Source organism: Onychomys torridus, chromosome 1 (assembly GCF_903995425.1).
Source record: "Onychomys torridus chromosome 1, mOncTor1.1, whole genome shotgun sequence".
In the NCBI taxonomy this organism is placed as follows: domain Eukaryota; kingdom Metazoa; phylum Chordata; class Mammalia; order Rodentia; family Cricetidae; genus Onychomys; species Onychomys torridus.
In genome coordinates this window covers 10957721-10974670 of record NC_050443.1, presented here as the reverse complement: position 1 = coordinate 10974670, position 16950 = coordinate 10957721, and the positions used below count along the sequence as shown (strand labels likewise).

The following is a 16950-nucleotide window of genomic DNA, read 5'->3' as shown; positions in this document are numbered from 1 at the left end:
GAGAACACAGGGGACATCTGGACCACTCTACAGAGGTGGATGCTTCAACCATAGGGACTCCGCTGAGCCTGGTGACATGTATTAGTCATCTCTTGGGAGGCTGAGGCAGGAGGACCACCTGAGTTCAAGGCCAACCTGAGCTACATAACTAGACCCTGTCTTATGTGTATGAATGTTTTGCTTGCACTTTATGTGTAAATACCTGGTACCCACAGTAGTCAGAACAGGGCTTCTCAAATCCTCTGGAAGTAGTTATGGATGGTTGTAAGCCACTATGTGGGTGCTGGGACTCAAACCTGGGTCCTCAGCAAGAGCAACCAGCCCTTGTAACCTCTCAACCATCTGTCCTGTCCAGTGGGAGAGACCTTGTCTTGAGGGTTGGGGACTGGAACGATGGCTCAGTAGTTAACAGTGCATGCTGCTCTTGCAGAGGACTGGATTCAGCAGACATGCACAGAATTACAAATTAACAAGAGCAGCGGTCCTCGTTCCTTCCACTGGGGTCTCAGTTTGCAGTCCTGGGTGCCTCCACACAGCAGTGGGCTGCAGAGCCGGGCCCCAGATGCTACAGGACACAACCAGGAGGCGGTAGTGAGGCTGCATTCACCGTGTCCTGCTGGGCCAGGTGTTGAGGGTGGGGGTGGGTGCAGAGGAACACGTGACAGTCACGGCACAGGTCTGTTTCCACGAACTTTATTGAGCACTTGCCGTCTTGGTGGCGGATGCCTTAATGTCCCTCCATGCCCATTCCAAAGTCACTGGGCCCTTCTGCCTCCTTTCATCCCCTCGTCTGAAGCATGCGATCACCTCAGAGCCTGTGAACTGCAGCTTCAAAGCCACCTGCAAAGGTGACCACTTGGACAGGGCCAAGGTCAGGCAGGGCAAGCCTGGGGTCCTCAGGACTTCTGGATCACCACCTGGAACTTACCTGGAAGGGAAGGGCCACCTTGAACTGGGGCTGGGACGGGAAGCCTGTCAGCAGGCTGGCTGCTCACCTGAACCAACAGCCTGGGGAGGCCTGGAGTGGGTCACGGGGGTACCACCCCCACCCAAGTGGCATGCATCACAGATCACGGAGGAGCCCAGATAGCTGAACATGTAGGAGGTAAGAGGGCTGGCCTAAGCTCCTGACATGTCCTGCTCATTCTTCACAAGTCCCCACAGTGGCAAGGAGGGGGTAGCAGCTGCCCACTGGGGGGCAGGGCTCAGGCCCAGCAGTGCCCTATGGGGTCACCATAACAGCAGATGGGCGGTGAGTTGCTACTCTTTAGAGCCATTGGGGGCCTGGCCAGGGTGTCTAAGATGTCCCACTGGGTCCTGTGCTACCCTCTACCCTTAGAGGTACCGCAGGGACACAAGCTGGGTACATGGATGTGCTCATGTTAGTGGTCTCTGGGCCTCAAATTCCATGTCAGATGGAATAATCTGGTTCCCCTTCCCAACACTGATGGGGGACCAGGGATGGGGAAGCCCCAAAGCCTACACCACATTTAAGGGATGCAAAGCACCCCTTCCCCAGTGACTTACAGGCGGGCAGGGCAGCCACAGAGGCGGTGACCAGGCTCTGGAAGCCCAGTGTATGGAGGGCGCCGCACAGAAGGCCGCAGGTGAAGGCCAGGAACTAGGGTGAGGACACAGACCACTGTGGGAAGAGGGGAGGCGAGCCCCGAGCCCCAGGAGAGGCCTAGCAGGGGGAGGGCAGATAGGCGTGTCCTGTACCGCCCCCAATACCTTGGGAGCTTCCTCTAGATACTGTGACCCCGAGCCCATGGTGACCAGGAGGGGGAAGCTGTTGTCCTGCAGCACGTAGGTCCCCTGGTGACAGAAAAAAGGCTGATGGGGCTGCGCACTGACCGAGGGAAGGACCCGAGCACCCAATCCTGCAGAGCTGCAGGGACCTGGGTACCCAGGAGTGCCAGATGCCCTGGGCCATGAAGCAATGACAGGGAGTGGGCACGGTGTGGGTGCTCAATGGAGACTCTACCACAGCCTGGGACAGGAATCACCAAGTCCAGCCTGCGGAGGGCTCACTCCTGACAGGCAGGCTGAAGAAACAGCCTTGCCACCCCACTGCAGACCTGGCTTCCCTGAAGGGCTCCAAGGAGAAGGGGCAGATTATAAAGGCAATCTATGGTTCTTGCCTCCCAAGTCCCCAGGGGGCCCGCTGTGGCATTCCCTTGTGGGGTTTCCACTGCTCCCAACCTGGAGGCCAGCTCACACACCCACCTGGTGGTTGGTGCGGAGTCCATCCATGTGCTTTTGGAACATGGCAGCCCACAGGTCTTTGCACAGAAACTTGAGGGCATCCAGCTCCTCTCTAAAGGCCAGCGTCTCCCGAGGCAGCCTGGATGAGGATGTGGAATGAAGCCAGGCCCATCCAGTACATGCGTGGGCCCATGAAACCTTCCCCACCCCAGGTCTTGACAGCAGGAACCCCAACATCAGTAGAGGAAGGCAGGTGTGGCTGGCTCTCACCTCTCACCCAGAGCCTGGCCCACACGGAAGCCCAGGCCCTCCAGGACTGACAGGCTCTTCTTCTTTCCCTAGAAGGCCAGGAAAGGGAGACTCAGGAGGAAGCTGTGCAGGTTTCTCTCCTTGGCCAGGAAAGCTCAGCTTCCAGATCCTTCTATCTGATCCTGGTCTTCTGACCAGGTAGTCCCCTGGCCCAGCCTTCTTGTCTGTCCCTGACCCCATGTTGTCCCTGTGAGGTTGGGGACTAGCTGCCAAGTTCAACTAGGCCATCAGTGGCTGGCACAAATACCCAACCAGAGAAGGGAGGGGTTGGGCTGAGCAGGCACGCTGTTCCAGGTGCTCATGGGAACACTGTTTGTGTTCAACCTTGGGGAGCTAAGGCAGGCTGCACTCTATGGGTGGAAACAGGCTCCGAAGGGTTAAGAAGCTGCCCCAGGCCACTGCAGACCCGTTATCCCAGCTACTTGGAAGGCTGAGGCAGGAAGGCCAATGGTGTGCCTGACGACAGAGTACATTCATGTCCAGTGTGGGCAACTTGGCTGAACCTTATCTTGAGGAAAACATTTAAGGCAAGTATGGTGGGGTATTCCTATAGTCCCAAAATTTGGGGAGCAGAGGTGTAAGGACCAGGAGCATGGGGTCATTCTCAACCACAGTGAGCTGAAACCAGCCTGGGCTACACAGGGCCGTCTCACACAGTTACAGAAGAGGGTTGGAGGCGTGGCTCGGCAGTAAGGTATGCTTGAGACCTTGTATCCAATCACACCTCAATACACCAAATCTCCGTGCCAGCTCAGTGCAGGGGGGCCTGGGTAAAGGGCATCTATGTTTCAAATCCAGGTGTTAGCCAGGCATGGCAGTACCACCTATGAACCCAGCACTTGGGGGGCTGAGGTAGAAGAATCACAACCTGAGGCCAGCTGGGCTATATCCGAAGACCCTGTCTCCGCCGCCGACCCCCAAAAGCTGGGCATGATAGTGCACACTTTTTTTTTTTTTTTTTTGAGACAGGGTTTCTCTGTGTACCCCTGGCTGTCCTGGGACTCGCTCTGTAGACCAGGCTGGCCTTGAACTCCACCACCCAGCAACAGAATACACCTTTAATCCCAGCACTCTGCAGGCAGAGGTGGGTAGATCTCTGTGAGTTCAGGGCCAGCCTGGTCCACATAGTGAGTTCCAGGACAGCTAGAGCTACATAATAGAGAGACTTTGTCTCAAAAAAAAAAAAAAAAAAAAGAAAAAAAAAAAAGAAAAAGAAAAAGAAAAAAAAAAGAAAACAAACAAAAAACCCCAAAATATAAAAAAAATGGAAACATTGAAGCAAACCAGCAAAACAGCCCAGTGGGTCAAGTTGCTAGATGCCGAGACTGACGATCTGAGTTATGTTCTGGGGTCTCACTTGGAAGGAGGGAATTGACTACCTGTAGCTGATTTCTGACCAAGCACAGTGGCGCACGCCTTTAACCCCAGCACTCAGGAGGCAGAGGCAGGTGGATCCGAGTTTGAGGCCAGCCTGGGCTACTGCGTGAGTTCCAGGACAGCAGGGCTACAGAGCAAGACTGTTTCAAAACCAACAAGCTGTATGTGATCTTCACACTCATGCCGTGGCCTGTTCCTTACAAAATAAATAAATGTAGTAAGAACACATCACTGAGCAGCCAGGCCTCACCCAAACGGGCAGAAAAGACACACCTTCCCACAGGAAGATGGTGGAGTGCTCTGCTGGCTCCCTCCAGCCTAGGAAGAGAGGATGGCTTTGGTGGCAGATCATATATGCAGAAGACAGATGCTGCTGACCTGCAGGGTGACATGTGGGGGATCCTGTCACATCTGCCCCCTTGGGCTGGTACTGTACCCTCGCACTTCCCGCATGTAGAGGGACCAGGGAGATGGGGTGGCACAGAATGTCTGTGCCTCAGTTTCTTTTTCATGAAAGGAAGGTAGCCTTAGCAGCAGTCCCCTGGGATCCTTATGGGTGAGGGAAGGGGCCAGGGGCATTCAAACCACCTCGTAAGCCTTACTGTAGCACCGTGCACATGGGGTGTGCATTTGTGTCCATCAGAAGAGGTGCTAGCCTGTGGCCAATGTGAAAGAAGCCATTACCTGGAGCAGAACCCTGTAAAGGAGGTGGTTATGTTCCAAAGCTCCAGAACCTAGAATAGCCCATGGTTGGCAAGCCTGGGGACCCTGGTGGCCACTCAATTCCTGGAGGCAGAGCCAGCTCTACTGTTAGGGAATAAAGGTGTCCCTGCTCAGGAGTTTTACAAGGAATGTCCAACCTTCTGTGGCCCAGGCTTCCTGGTTGCAGACATAGGGCAGGCCCACCAGCCGAGTTGGGAAGGGAGAGGGGTCAGAGGGGTCGCTAGCAAGTTCAAGTTTTCCTTTCACAAAATGTGCTGGATGTGTGACCTAGATACAGTGGCCTCAGTTACCCACATGTACAATGAAGCTCAAGGCACTCCCTACTTAGGGATGGTGACAGACACAGCCGTTGTCACTACTGGCTCCCTCTGCCTGTCCCTGGGCAAGGGTCAATTAAGCAGTTGCTGACCTGAACAGACCGGAGTGGCTGGGTCACGGGTTCAGGGGTGAGGTGTTATGGGATAGTTGCACACTGCATGAAGACATATTGCTGTGATTGATTTAATAAAGAGCTGATTGGCCAAAAGTTAGACAGGAGGTATAGGCGGGACTTCCGGGCAGAGAGAGGAACTAAGAGGAGATAATGCAGGCGTGTGTGGAGGATATCTGGAGACACAGAGGAAGCAGGATGGGCCGTACATGACAGATCGTAGATTAATAGAAATGGGCCCATTTAAGTGATAAGACCTGGTTGAAAACAAGCCTAAGTGAAGCCCATGCTTTCATAATTTATAAAAAGCCTCCGTGTCATTATTTGGGAGCTGGCTGATGGGACAGAGAAAGACACTTGGTGCTCCAGCACAGGGTGCAAACACACAAAACGAGAAGTCACAGCAGCCAGCACCGCCCCAATCACAGTCGCTGCCTGGGCCTCTCGGCTTGCGGGGACTCTGCAAAGTGGACTCACAACTTCCCAGAGCTGGGGCAGTATAAGTTTAAGATTGGTCTCACAGTCAAAGAACACAACAGACACACAGAAAGCCAGGTCCAGACACAGAAAACCTCTAAAAAGAATAGTATGCTTAAAAAGGTGCTTAGGTGCTGGGAAAAAGAAAACAGAAAGACACGGGCATATGGACAGTCATAGGAAAAATAGTTAAAAATAATAAAGTAAAATCTGTAAAGAGGGAGTAAAGTAATATTTTAAAAAAACAGGGAGTTTGGACCTTAAATGGTGCTTTTGTTAAATTTGAATTTTTTAATGCTGTGTACACAAAATAATAGCGGCTGAGAGACCCTGGATTATGGAAACTGCTACATTAAACCAACCTATATAGTTTAAGAATGTCTTCACTTCAAAATGGAAGTCAAAAATACCTTGTGGGGCTGGAGGGATGGCTCAGAGGTGAAGAGCATTGACTGTTCTTCCAGAGGTCCTGAGTTCAATTCCCAGCACCACATGGTGGCTCACAACCATCTATGAAGAGACCTCATGCCCTCTTCTGGCCTGCAAGCATATAAGCAGACAGAACACTCTATATGTAATAAATTAAAAAAAAAAAATCTTAAAACAAACAAACAAACCCTTGTGTTGAGGAAGAGGTTATGTCTTTGTTTCCACAGGAAACAAAAAGTTATGGCTCTTCAAAATTAATAAAGATCAAATTTAATTGAGGAAGGTCCCCTGAAAATCTTGGCCACAGTCATTGACTACAGAGTCCTCGTGACTTACTACATGCCATCCTTTCATATGGCATGGATGGAGATTTATATTAGTTTGGATAAGCAGTCCAAGTGGACTTATAAAGTTGACAGATGTCTTTTATCTGCTCAAAAATAGAACAAAAAATAATCTTTAACTGGTCTGCACACCGCACATTCCATACTTGTGTTAATGCAGATATATGTTACCTTTGGAAGTTTGTTTGTTTTCGGAATAAAAGGACCAGACACCAAAAAAGACAAGTAGCCCAAGTGATCCAGCCTCTCAGAATGCCTGTGTTTCCTCAAAACTCTACATTCAGAACAACTTCAAAGTTGCTAGCTGAGATGGTCCAGCCTCACAGACTGTCCAGCCAGGACTTCAGATAAGTCCTTCACTTTCCCATCAATGAGACTGGACAACAGTTAGCTCTCCCAGGACTTGACCATTATCACAATTTTCTCAGGGTCTCATAAAGATGCCATCACCCCAAACAGGAAACAGTCTAGAGAACACAATGCTCACATTCCCAAGAGGTGGAGTAGGTGGTTTTTGGTCATTGGTGGGTTATTGATATCTGTCATCGTTTAGGGTGGTTGGTCACAAGTTGTTATTGATAATGGTCAGGTAGAAGCTAAACAAAGGAGATTAGATTTAGGGATCTCAGTCTGAAAAAAAAAGGGGGGAGTATAGAAATGACAGGAGAAAAGGGCAGGTTACTGAATCTACTTTCAAACTAAAAAAGCAACAACTAGTCTCAGATATTTTACATTGGTATGGATTTTTGTATATTGATACAAATTTAAGGTTATTTTTGTTTATGTATATATGTTTCTACTTATGTTTAAGATATTGTACCTATGTAGGTCATTTAAAAACGCAACATAAAGTTCTAGTCCTTAAAAACTACTATTATAGTGCTGGGCGGTGGTGGCGCATGCCTTTAATCCCAGCACTCGGGAGGCAGAGGCAGGAGGATCTCTGTGAGTTCGAGGCCAGTCTGAGCTAACAAGTGAGTTCCAAGAAGACGGCGCAAAGCTACACAGAGAATCTGTCTCAAAAAAAAAAAAAAAAAGAGAGAGATAAAGTGTTTCAGTTTGAGAGACATAGAGCTTAAATTGTCTATCTAGAAAATGTCTTGAGATCTAAAAAGACAGCTGTAGGATGGAAAGTTATGACAGAAAATGCTTAGGTAAAAAACTTCAAATACATCAAGATAGATAATAGAGTATTTTCTTTGAATATGCAAAATATAAATGGACTGAACACTGTGAATGTAATTCTTACCTGATAATTGTTCTCATTGTATATAATTTTACTATGTTAGAGTTAAAACCTTTCTTTTTTTGTTTTGTTTTTCAAGACAGGGTTTCTCTGTAGCTTTGGAGCCTGTCCTGGAACTCACTCTGTAGACCAGGATGGCCTCGAACTCACAGAGATCCGCCTGCCTCTGCCTCCTGAGTGCTGAGATTACAGATGTGCACCACCACCGCCTGGCAAAACCTTTCTTTTTACTTAGACAAAAAGGGGGAAATGTTGTGGGATTGCTGTGATTGGTTCAATAAAGAGCTGAATGGCCAATAACTAGACAGGAGGTACAGGCAAGACTTCCAGGCAGAGAGAGGAAGTAGGAGGAGATAACTGAGGTGCAGAGGATACTAGGGCATCGAAATTTCCTTGTGGGGCCTGCTATGAGATTTCTCTCAGAGTCCTGGGAAGATGCTATGAATGGCCAGAGGTAATCTGAGAGAAAAGAATCTAAGTACCCCGAGCTCTGTCATCCATCTACTTTATTCTTCTGAGATTAAATTCTATCTATACAGCTTCAATTCTATGCTTACACTTACCTCCTCCAGGTCCCTTCTCCCCTGTCTTCTCACAACTCTAACTCTTTTCTGTCCTGACCTCTTCATCCTCATTCTCCTCCATCTCGGCTCCCCCCGCCCCTAGCTCTTGTCTCCGCCTCACCCACAGCCTGATCCTTCCAATGCCAAGCAAAGCTTCCAAGCTCCCTGCCAGAACTGTGATAGGCAGCTTCATCCACAACCCAAAAGGGGAGTGAATAGAGGTGGGTTGATAAGGCCTGGAATAAGTCAGAAAGGGAACTTATGTGCTCAAAATATATTCTTATAAGTGGTTAGGGGAACCGTTACGAGTCTATCATAAATGTGCTCAAACTACAATCTCACAGCTGGTTAGGTAAAAGATTTTATAAGTCACTAAAATAAAACTGCCTTTATTTTCCTATGCCGCCATATACCGGCAGGGCAGGGTAACTCTGCTTGGAGCTAGGAAACCTGTCTCAAAGCTACATTGCACCTGGTGTGCAAAAAACTCTTTTGTTCTGAGTCAACTGCTCTGGAATGCCATTTAGGCTGAGAGAGAGGAGGGTCTGAGCTTCATTTGCACAAGGAACAAAGCTATGTGCCTGTCTCTTGCGCAGTGTCTCTGGAAGGGTGTTTACCTTAAGTCAGGAGAGAGACTGTTTGCCTCCCCCGCCCCCCAGACAGGGTTTCTCTGTAGCTTTGGAGCCTGTCCTGGACTATCTCTGTAGACCAGGCTGGCCTCGAACTCACAGAGATCCACCTGCCTCTGCCTCCCGAGTGCTGGGATTACAGGTGTGTGCTGTCACAACCCGGGTCCTGTTTGCCATTTTTAACCTAGAATGCTAGAGAAGACTTTTAGGTAAAATACACTGTTATAAGTTCTTGGGAAAGTTATGAGCACACAAAAAATTCATAGCAGGAAACAGCTGATATATTAAAAGCCGAGTAACTCCAAATATTTCTTGATATTAGACTTCTCCAGAAGTATTCCTTGATCCTTCTAGGTATAGCTTTATCATATATAGCTGAATCTCTTATTTCATATTCCTGTGGCCCATAGCACTCAAGGAGACATGGAGGCCTACAGAGTGAGTTCCAGGACAGGCTCCAAAACTACAGAGAGAAACCCTGTCTCAAAAAACCCAAAAAACAAAAACAAGCCTAAGCTAAGGCCAGCCTTTCATAATAAGTCTCTATGTTGTTATTTGTAAGCTGAGCTGACAGCCCAAGAAAATCCGACTGCAGTGAGGAGACAGCAGAAAGCAGCGGGATGGACAGGAAAGGTGGACAAAGGAGAAGCTCCACACCACCACCACAGCTGTCTTACCAGACATGGAGATGGCAGAGCTTCCCCCCTCCCCCAAAACCACTTTGACATTCTGAGTCTCTTATTCTCCTAGAGGAGATAAAGCAGGGGCTCTATTGCCCCTGTGAACAGATGGAGCCTGGCCACTCAGCATGTTTCTAGGGCTGTCCCTGCTGGCCATGTGATCACGGTTAAAAAGAACAGAAGGTATAGTACACAGAGAAAGGACACTGGGAAAGATGTGATCAATACTGGGACAAGTGACGGATTGTACAAAGCAAAGAGCAGCTGGGTCAGGCAGACCCCTACCACAGACAATTCTGGAGCTGAGGGACTGATTCTGTTTTCGACTGTCCCCAGAGACTGTGCAGCTTCCCAAACAAGGACCTTCTTCCAAAGCCCCAGTCCTGAGAACCAAGATAAGCTGTCTGCCTCAGGCGCTGTTCTAAGACCTGACCACTTAACCTCCCCAGATAAACTGCAAAAGTCCTGATGGAATGGAGTGTTTGCAATAGCCCACACACTCCTCCACAGACCTTGCTTTATTTTGTTGTGCTGAGGATAGAACCTAAACCCTCATTGGGGGATTCTAGGCAGGGGCTCTACCACTGAGCCACACCCCAGCCTCTCACTGAGGGATTCTAGACAGGAGCTCTACCACTGATCTATAAACACAGCCTTCTGTAAATCCTTTCTAGATGATTATAATGCTAATACAATGTCACTGCTATATAGTTATACCATACTGTTTAGGAAATTAAAAAGTTTGTAAATAATCATTATAGATGTAATTAAAAAGAACCTGGGGGTTGGGGATTTAGCTCAGTGGTAGAGCGCTTGCCTAGCGCTTGGTCCTCAGCTCTGAAAAAAAAAAAAGAATCTGTGCCTCCAATCCCAGCACTTGGGATGTGTAGGCAGGAGGATCATGTGTTAGAGATTAGAATAGATAAGTGAGAGACCCTGACTCCAGGTGCCGAAGGCACGATGGGATGCATGGCCGACTGTACCACACTGGGAGCACAGCACACAAACCAGACACAGAAGGCTAAAGTTTGATCCAGAGACACTTTTTCCAAGTCAGAGAAGGAATACAGAGTGAGAAAGTATAGTTTTGTGTCTGCACCCCTATACCAGCACTTTCCAGGCAGACAGAAGCAGGAACCTCACCAGAAGCCAGCCTGGGCTACACAGTGAAAACCTGCCTCAAGAACTACATGCTTAGGGGATGGGGGGGAGACATCAGGGACGAAAAGAGAGAAAATAATAAAGATGGCTGACCAGTCTCTACAGCAGGTCTTGAACTCCCACAAGGAACGATCCAGAGGAAGCCATGAGAGCTGCCATGTAGTTTAAAGTCAGGGAGGTTCTGAGACCTGATGCTCAGGCCTCACTCCCACCAACTCTATCATCTCAGCTGTGGGGCCCCAGTAAGGGCAGCGGCGGCAGGAGGGGCTGCCAGAAGGAGCCGGCGAGTTCCCATCTCTGCAGACTCGTCACGGTGACACAGAGCAGAGTACAAGCAGGACCTCAGTGCAAGCAGCCTCTTCATGACTCAGATGGAGGGTCAGGCTGACCTCGCTGGGATGGGGTGGAAGACCCAGGACAGCACAAAGGGACACGTAAGTGGTAGGAACTATTATGGGTGACAATACTTAGTGATCCCAGCAACACCCTCCACATCACCGGGTGGGGTCTTTACTAACTATTGGAACAAAGCCTTACTAAAAGTCCCACTGGGTGCTGGGACCTGATGCGATCATCACAGACTTTATCCGGCTCACTCCGGGCACACACAGGCGGGGACAGATGAGTCGGGGTACTGCTAGGGTGCATTTTTTTCTGAGGAAACGGAAGGACAGGAAGATTAAGATGTTGAGTTGCCCACTGAGTGGTGAGGCGTGTCCTCATCCGCGCCTAATAACAGCCAATTACCCTAATTACCAACGGCTCGGCCCGGGCTGAGCGCCTTGCCCCGAGTCATCTCACTCCACGTCAGCGATGGCGGGCCAGGAAGGCTCGATCGCACCCCACTTCTCCACCGAGAAGCCACCCCCGAGGCCACGGCGTGCCGCTCACCCCCGAGCCAGCGTCTGGGTCCGGGGCCCACAGCTCCGCCACCATCTCGGTGTGCAGGAACTCGAACAGCACCGCGTCCGCCATGCGCCTCCTCGAGCCCCGCGCGCCCGGACGACGCTTCCGGCTCCCATTGGTCCGCTCAGGGGGCAGAACCGGTCTGATTGGTGCTCTGCTATGGCTCCGCCCCTTCAGCCGGCACAGGGAGCGCAGAAACTAGGAAGCGAGGGGGCGGGCCCATCGAGCCCCTTCGTGGGCCGCGCACGTTAGCGTCTTCCGCCCTTACTTCGCTTCCCTCGCTGTTTCCGTGTCTTCGGACATTCCTATTGGCCGAATCTCTGACTCAAGTGACAGTCCTAGTTCAAAAAAATAAAAATAAAAAAAAATTCACGTGTCCTACAGAATTATCATATATATAATATATATATCATATATATATAAATAAAACAACAAAAGCCAAAATAACAACACGGAAGCACTTGTCTAACCGCTTTCCTATTGGCCGGACCTCGATCATGTGACTCTACGCGGAGAAACACCTTCACTTCCGCCAGGAGACGGATCCCTCGGGTTCGGAGCTTCGGAGACCTGGTATGGCCTTCTGGGTGTGGACTGTGGTGTTGGTGACTCCCGGGTAGTGTCCCCTAGGGTGGTCGTCCGCTCTGGGTCCTCCCTGGCGCCTCTGCTGCCTGTGAGCTGGCCTGGAGCACAGTGGAGGGTGTGGGCAGTGCCGGAGGACGCCGGGAACTCTTGGCTACAAAGCTTTTTAAAAATTATTTTGGCAGTATTATGTTGAGACAGGGACTCGGTGTGTAGTTCTGGATGGCCTGAGACTATTGGAGACCAGGCTGGCCTCCAACTCACAGAGATCTGCCTGCTTCTGCCTCCCGGGAGCTGAGATTAAAGGCGTTATTGCTATTTTATATTTACTTACTCTGTGAGTGTGTGTGTGTGCGCGTGTGCGTGCGTGTGTGTGTGTGTGTGTGTGTGTGTGTGTGTACACGCGCGCGCACAAGAGAGCTCAGCGGACAATTTGGCGGGCCCCAGTTCTCTCCTTCCACCAAGTCCCTCCTGGGACGGGGGGTGTCGAACTCACGGCCTCAGGCTTGGCTGCAAGCGCTTTTCCTCCCCTTAAGCCATCTCGCGGGACCTAGTTCCAAAGCTTTGCTTGGCCGGTCCTCCCGGTTTCCCCGATGTGCGCACGAATGATACCGAGATGCAGAATTGCAACCCATGCGCTCACCAGGGGAGACTGAGGCCGAGCCGGAATTGTCTGGGGGTGGCGGGGCTGGTACTCCGGACCTCACGTCCCCGCGCTCCTCTTCTCCAAGCTCCGCGCCATGGCGTCGTCCCAGGGTCGGCGGCGGAGACCGGGGACGGTGGTGCCGGGGGAAGCGGCGGAGACCGACTCGGAACTGTCTGCGTCCTCGTCGGAGGAGGAGGAGCTCTACCTGGGCCCCTCGGGCCCGACGCGCGGCCGCCCCACGGGGCTCCGCGTGGCCGGGGAGGCAGCGGAGACCGACTCGGAACCGGAGCCCGAGCCCACGGCCGCGCCGGGAGACCTGCCCCCACTCGTGGTGCAGCGCGCGGCGGCGGAGACGTGGGGCACGGAGGAGACCCCGGTCGTAGCGCCTGCGCGCTCGCTCCTGCAGCTCCGGCTGGCCGATAGCCAGACGCGCCTGGACCACGACGTGGCGGCGGCGGTGAGCGGCGTGTACCGCCGTGCCGGCCGCGACGTGGCCGCCCTGGCCGGGAGGCTGGCGGCTGCCCAGGCCACGGGGTTGGCGGCCGCCCACAGCGTGCGCCTGGCTCGCGGGGACCTCTGCGCGCTCGCCGAGCGCCTGGACATCGTGGCTGGCTGTCGCCTGCTGCCGGACATACGAGGGGTCCCGGGCATCGAGCCGGAGCGGGACCCGGGATCGAGAGCTTAGGCTGACGACACTGTGTGTGTCCTCCCCACCCTCCTACCCCGCACCTGACTCTGTGATTCCGGATCACCGGGGCCCCCAATGCGTGGTAGCCTCTGGTCTGTGCCGACAGGAGCCGAGTCCTGGCATTTTCTTTGGTTTGGCCTGGTTTTATTCGTAGCACAATTCTGGGATCCCCACCCCCAAACTCGGTCCAGGTTTTGTGGACATCAACTCTGGTCTGTTTCCTCAATCAAGCTTTACTCTGGGGCTAGGCTGGGCTTTGATTTCTCTTGTGAAACCTCCCTGGGTCTAGGCTGGGGTGCGGGGTGGGGGCTGGGGGTCCCTCTAGTTTACATCCTCAAAGGATGCCTGCCACACCGGACCCAAGGAGACCTTCCTACACACCCTGCAGCCCCTGTGGCCAGATGAAGGAACCCAGCTAGACTTGCCTGGGGCAGCGCCCCCTGGTGCTTTGGTCGCTACAAGACATGACTCCACACAAAACCTGCCACCCACTGTGTTAGGTTCTGGATCTCTGACCTCTCTGGGCACTGAGGATCACAGTTTCATTTCCGCTTGTTTGCGTCCCGACTTTACGCTCTTGGCCCTATCACATGCACTCCCTTTGTCTTATCGCCTGGTCCCCCTTATCCCAGTCCCAAGCTGACTTGTAGGATGGAGAGGGAGGAGAGAAACTCTCTGACAGGGGGCATTTCCCCATGAAGTCACTTCCGGGGTCTCCCCTTCTAAGCCGAGGGTGAGTGGAATGGTGGTTTCTCCGGAGAAGGGTCCCAGAGGCACCTGCCTAGCTATGGAAGGTGAAGCTGGGCCCTGGAGAGGCGGTATCGGCACCGACAGTCCCTACATTGGTTCCCGACACCTTGGCAGCTCGCAGCCAGCTGTAACCTCAGCACCAGTTTATCCAACGCCCCCTGCTGGCCTTCGTGGGTACCTGCACGCTGGTGCACATACTTCCCCACCACCACCACATAAAAATCTCAAGGGCTCTTAGAAAATCAGAGCACGGGGATGGAGAGATGGTTCAGCACTTAAGAGCACTGGCTGCTCTTCCAGAGGACTGGGGTTCAACTCCCAGCACCCACGTGGCAGTGCACATCTGTGTGTAGCTCCAGTCCCAGGGGATCCAACATCCTCATCCATACATGCAGGCAAAACACCAGTGCACATAAAATTTAAAAAACTAAAAAGAAAACCAGAGCCCTTCATGTTTGCCTTGATAATACACTTAGTATATTAAGTTAATCCACTTATTTTAGGGGTGCTTGTGCTGGGGTACAATAGCAGCCCTGCCCAGTAGGAGAGACATGAATAAAATCGTCTATAAGTAGTTCTAGGGGTTGGTGTGTGTGTATATATATATACACACACTGTGAGTAGATTTGTGGGGGGTTGTTTTGTTTTTGAGACAGGGTTTCTCTGTGTAATTTTGGTGCCTGTCCTGTATCTCACTCTGTAGCCCAGGCTGGCCTTGAACTCACAGAGACCCGCCTGCCTCTGCCTCCAGTGCTGGGATTAAAGGCGTGCACCACCACCGCCCAGCTGTGAATAGAGTCTTAAAGAATGGCATGCACTTTGGGGAGGTGTAATGGGCTCCAGGTGGCCCAGTCTTGGGAGAGGGTGATCACATGACCTTCCCAGGGACCTGAGGTGAAGGCTCTGGAGGTAGGTGAAATGGGAGTGGGCTCAAGAGAAGGTGCAGGTTCCAGAACAGCACAAGCAAAGGTCCTGGTTCACAGGACAGCATGATTTCCTTAGCTTTGGGTTGTTCTGACAAACTACCCTAAAAAACAACTTCTAGAGATAAAAGGCGGGGATTTAGCTCAGTAGTAGAGCGCTTGCCTAGCAAGCTCAAGGCCCTGGGTTCGGTCCTCAGCTCCAACAACAACAACAACAAAAAAAGAGAAAAGGCTACTGGGTAGTGGTGGCACCGCCTTTAATTCCAGCCCTCTGGAGGCAGAGTCAGGTGAATCTCTGTGAGTTCGAGGCCAGCCTGGTCTACAGAGCCAGGACAGGCTTTAAAAGCTACAGAGAAACCCTGTCTCAAAAAACAAAACAAAACAAAAGGCAAGGTTAAGGCTGGAGAGATGGCTCATAGGATAAGGTGCCTGCCACCAAGGCTGATAACTAAGAACCCATAGTGGGAGGGAACCAGCCTCCAAACTTCCCTCTGGCTTCCACACATATGCTGTGACACATGTGTATCTGAGCCCATCACAAATAAGTGTTTTCAAAGGAAAGTTTATTTTAACAACTCTTTTTTTTTGGGGGGGGGGCTAGGGTTCAAGACAGGATTTCTCTGTGTAGTCCTGACTATGCTGGATCTTGTTCTATGGACCAGGCTGGCCTTGAACTCAGAGTCACCTGCCTCTGCCCCCCCAGTGCTGGGATTAAAGATGCACATCACCGCGGCCGCTGTATTTATTATCTTCAAGTGTGTGTGTGCATGTATCTGTGTGTGCTTGTGCACATGAGTGAAGGTGAGGGTGCCGTGGAGGCCAGAAGAAGGCATGAGATTCCCCAGAACTGGAGTCCCAGGGGCTTGTGGGCTATCCCGTGGGTGCTGAGTCCTGCAGGAGCAGCCAGTGCTCTTCACACTGGGCCATCCCTCCAGCCCCAGGTACCCACTCTGAGCATCTTTCACGTCACTGGAAGTTCTCTGCTATGCCGATAAGCCACGAAAAAGAAATAAGGAAAATCAGTGCACAGATTCTGGGTAAGTGCTGTCAGGTATACATTCAAATCACCCAATGGGGGGGACTTGTCACCCCTGCTATGGAGTGTCCCAGAACCTCTTACCAGATCTCCATCTTCAAGTTCACTCCCTCCACTGTGATGCCGGCCCCGCATCTGGCTACTTGTTTTCTCCCAGATTCTCCTTCTATATATCCTCTCTGCCTGCCAGCCCTGCCTATCCTTTCTCCTGCCTTGCTATTGGCCGTTCAGCTCTTTATTAGACCATCAGGTGTTTTAGACAGGCAAAGTAACACAGCTTCACAGAGTTACACAAATGCAACATAACAAAGTAACACACCTTAAAATAATATTCCATAACAGGCATGCCATCCTCAGCCTGCACATTATTGGTGTTATTATTATTAATTGTTGTTATTATTATTACTTGAGACAGTCTCTCACCAAGCCTGGAGCTCAGAGTTTTAGCTGGACTGGCTGGGCTGGAAGCCTTAGGGATCCCCTTCTCCCTAAACTGGGACAAGGCTAGAGGGCAGCCAGCCAGCCCTTCAGTCCACGGGACTTCGGCTATGGGAGCATGCAGCCATACCTAGGCACCTTAGTTTTTGAGACAAGACCTCTCCCTTACTGAACCTGGAATGTGCTGTTTTGGTTAGACCCATGAGCCATCCAGCCCCTGGATTCTCCTGTTTCTGTTCCCCCAGCACCAGGGTTACAGGCATGCATTGCTGCACCCAGATTTACATGGGTGCTGGGGACTTGAACCCAGGTCCTCATCCATAGGCATCTTCCCAATCTACTCCTGTTTTGGTTTTTCGGAACAGTTTGTGTAGCTCTGGCTGTCCTAGAACTCTCTCTGTAGACCAG

The 16950-nt window shown here is 51.4% G+C and overlaps 2 protein-coding genes across 6 annotated transcripts; one reads left to right on the top strand and one right to left on the bottom strand.

The window, feature by feature from the left end:
* Positions 1-677: 677 nt before the first annotated feature.
* On the bottom strand, positions 678-13081 carry Trappc6a (trafficking protein particle complex 6A). Of its 5 annotated transcripts, XM_036183421.1 has the most exons (9): positions 12705-13078; positions 11950-12162; positions 11465-11817; positions 11111-11227; positions 2476-2543; positions 2227-2344; positions 1732-1815; positions 1528-1621; positions 678-928 (listed from the first exon to the last, which is right to left on the bottom strand). In XM_036183421.1, the coding sequence occupies exons 3-9, from the start codon at positions 11546-11548 to the stop codon at positions 897-899; spliced, it is 597 nt and encodes a 198-aa protein (XP_036039314.1). In that variant the 5' UTR covers positions 11549-11817; positions 11950-12162; positions 12705-13078; the 3' UTR covers positions 678-896. The 5 variants fall into 5 exon arrangements, with proteins under 5 accessions (XP_036039314.1, XP_036039340.1, XP_036039324.1 ...); XM_036183447.1 differs by lacking the exon at positions 1528-1621 and having other exon boundaries at positions 12705-13081; XM_036183431.1 differs by lacking the exon at positions 11950-12162.
* Bloc1s3 (biogenesis of lysosomal organelles complex 1 subunit 3) lies at positions 11949-14447 on the top strand. Its single transcript, XM_036183466.1, has 2 exons — positions 11949-12052; positions 12793-14447. The coding sequence occupies exon 2, from the start codon at positions 12802-12804 to the stop codon at positions 13390-13392; it is 591 nt and encodes a 196-aa protein (XP_036039359.1). The 5' UTR covers positions 11949-12052; positions 12793-12801; the 3' UTR covers positions 13393-14447.
* Positions 14448-16950: the final 2503 nt, after the last annotated feature.

Bases quoted from the DNA above. Each gene is read 5' to 3' on its own strand.
- Bloc1s3 (XM_036183466.1), top strand. From the start codon at position 12,802: ATGGCGTCGTCCCAGGGTCGGCGGCGGAGACCGGGGACGGTGGTGCCG.
- Trappc6a (XM_036183421.1), bottom strand. From the start codon at position 11,548: ATGGCGGACGCGGTGCTGTTCGAGTTCCTGCACACCGAGATGGTGGCG. The intron at 11,228-11,464 runs GTGAGCGGCACG...CCGTTTCCTCAG, and splicing joins ACCCAGACGCTGGCTCGGGG to AAAAAAATGCACCCTAGCAG. The intron at 1,816-2,226 runs GTGGGTGTGTGA...TTCTGTCACCAG, and splicing joins GACTCCGCACCAACCACCAG to GGGACCTACGTGCTGCAGGA.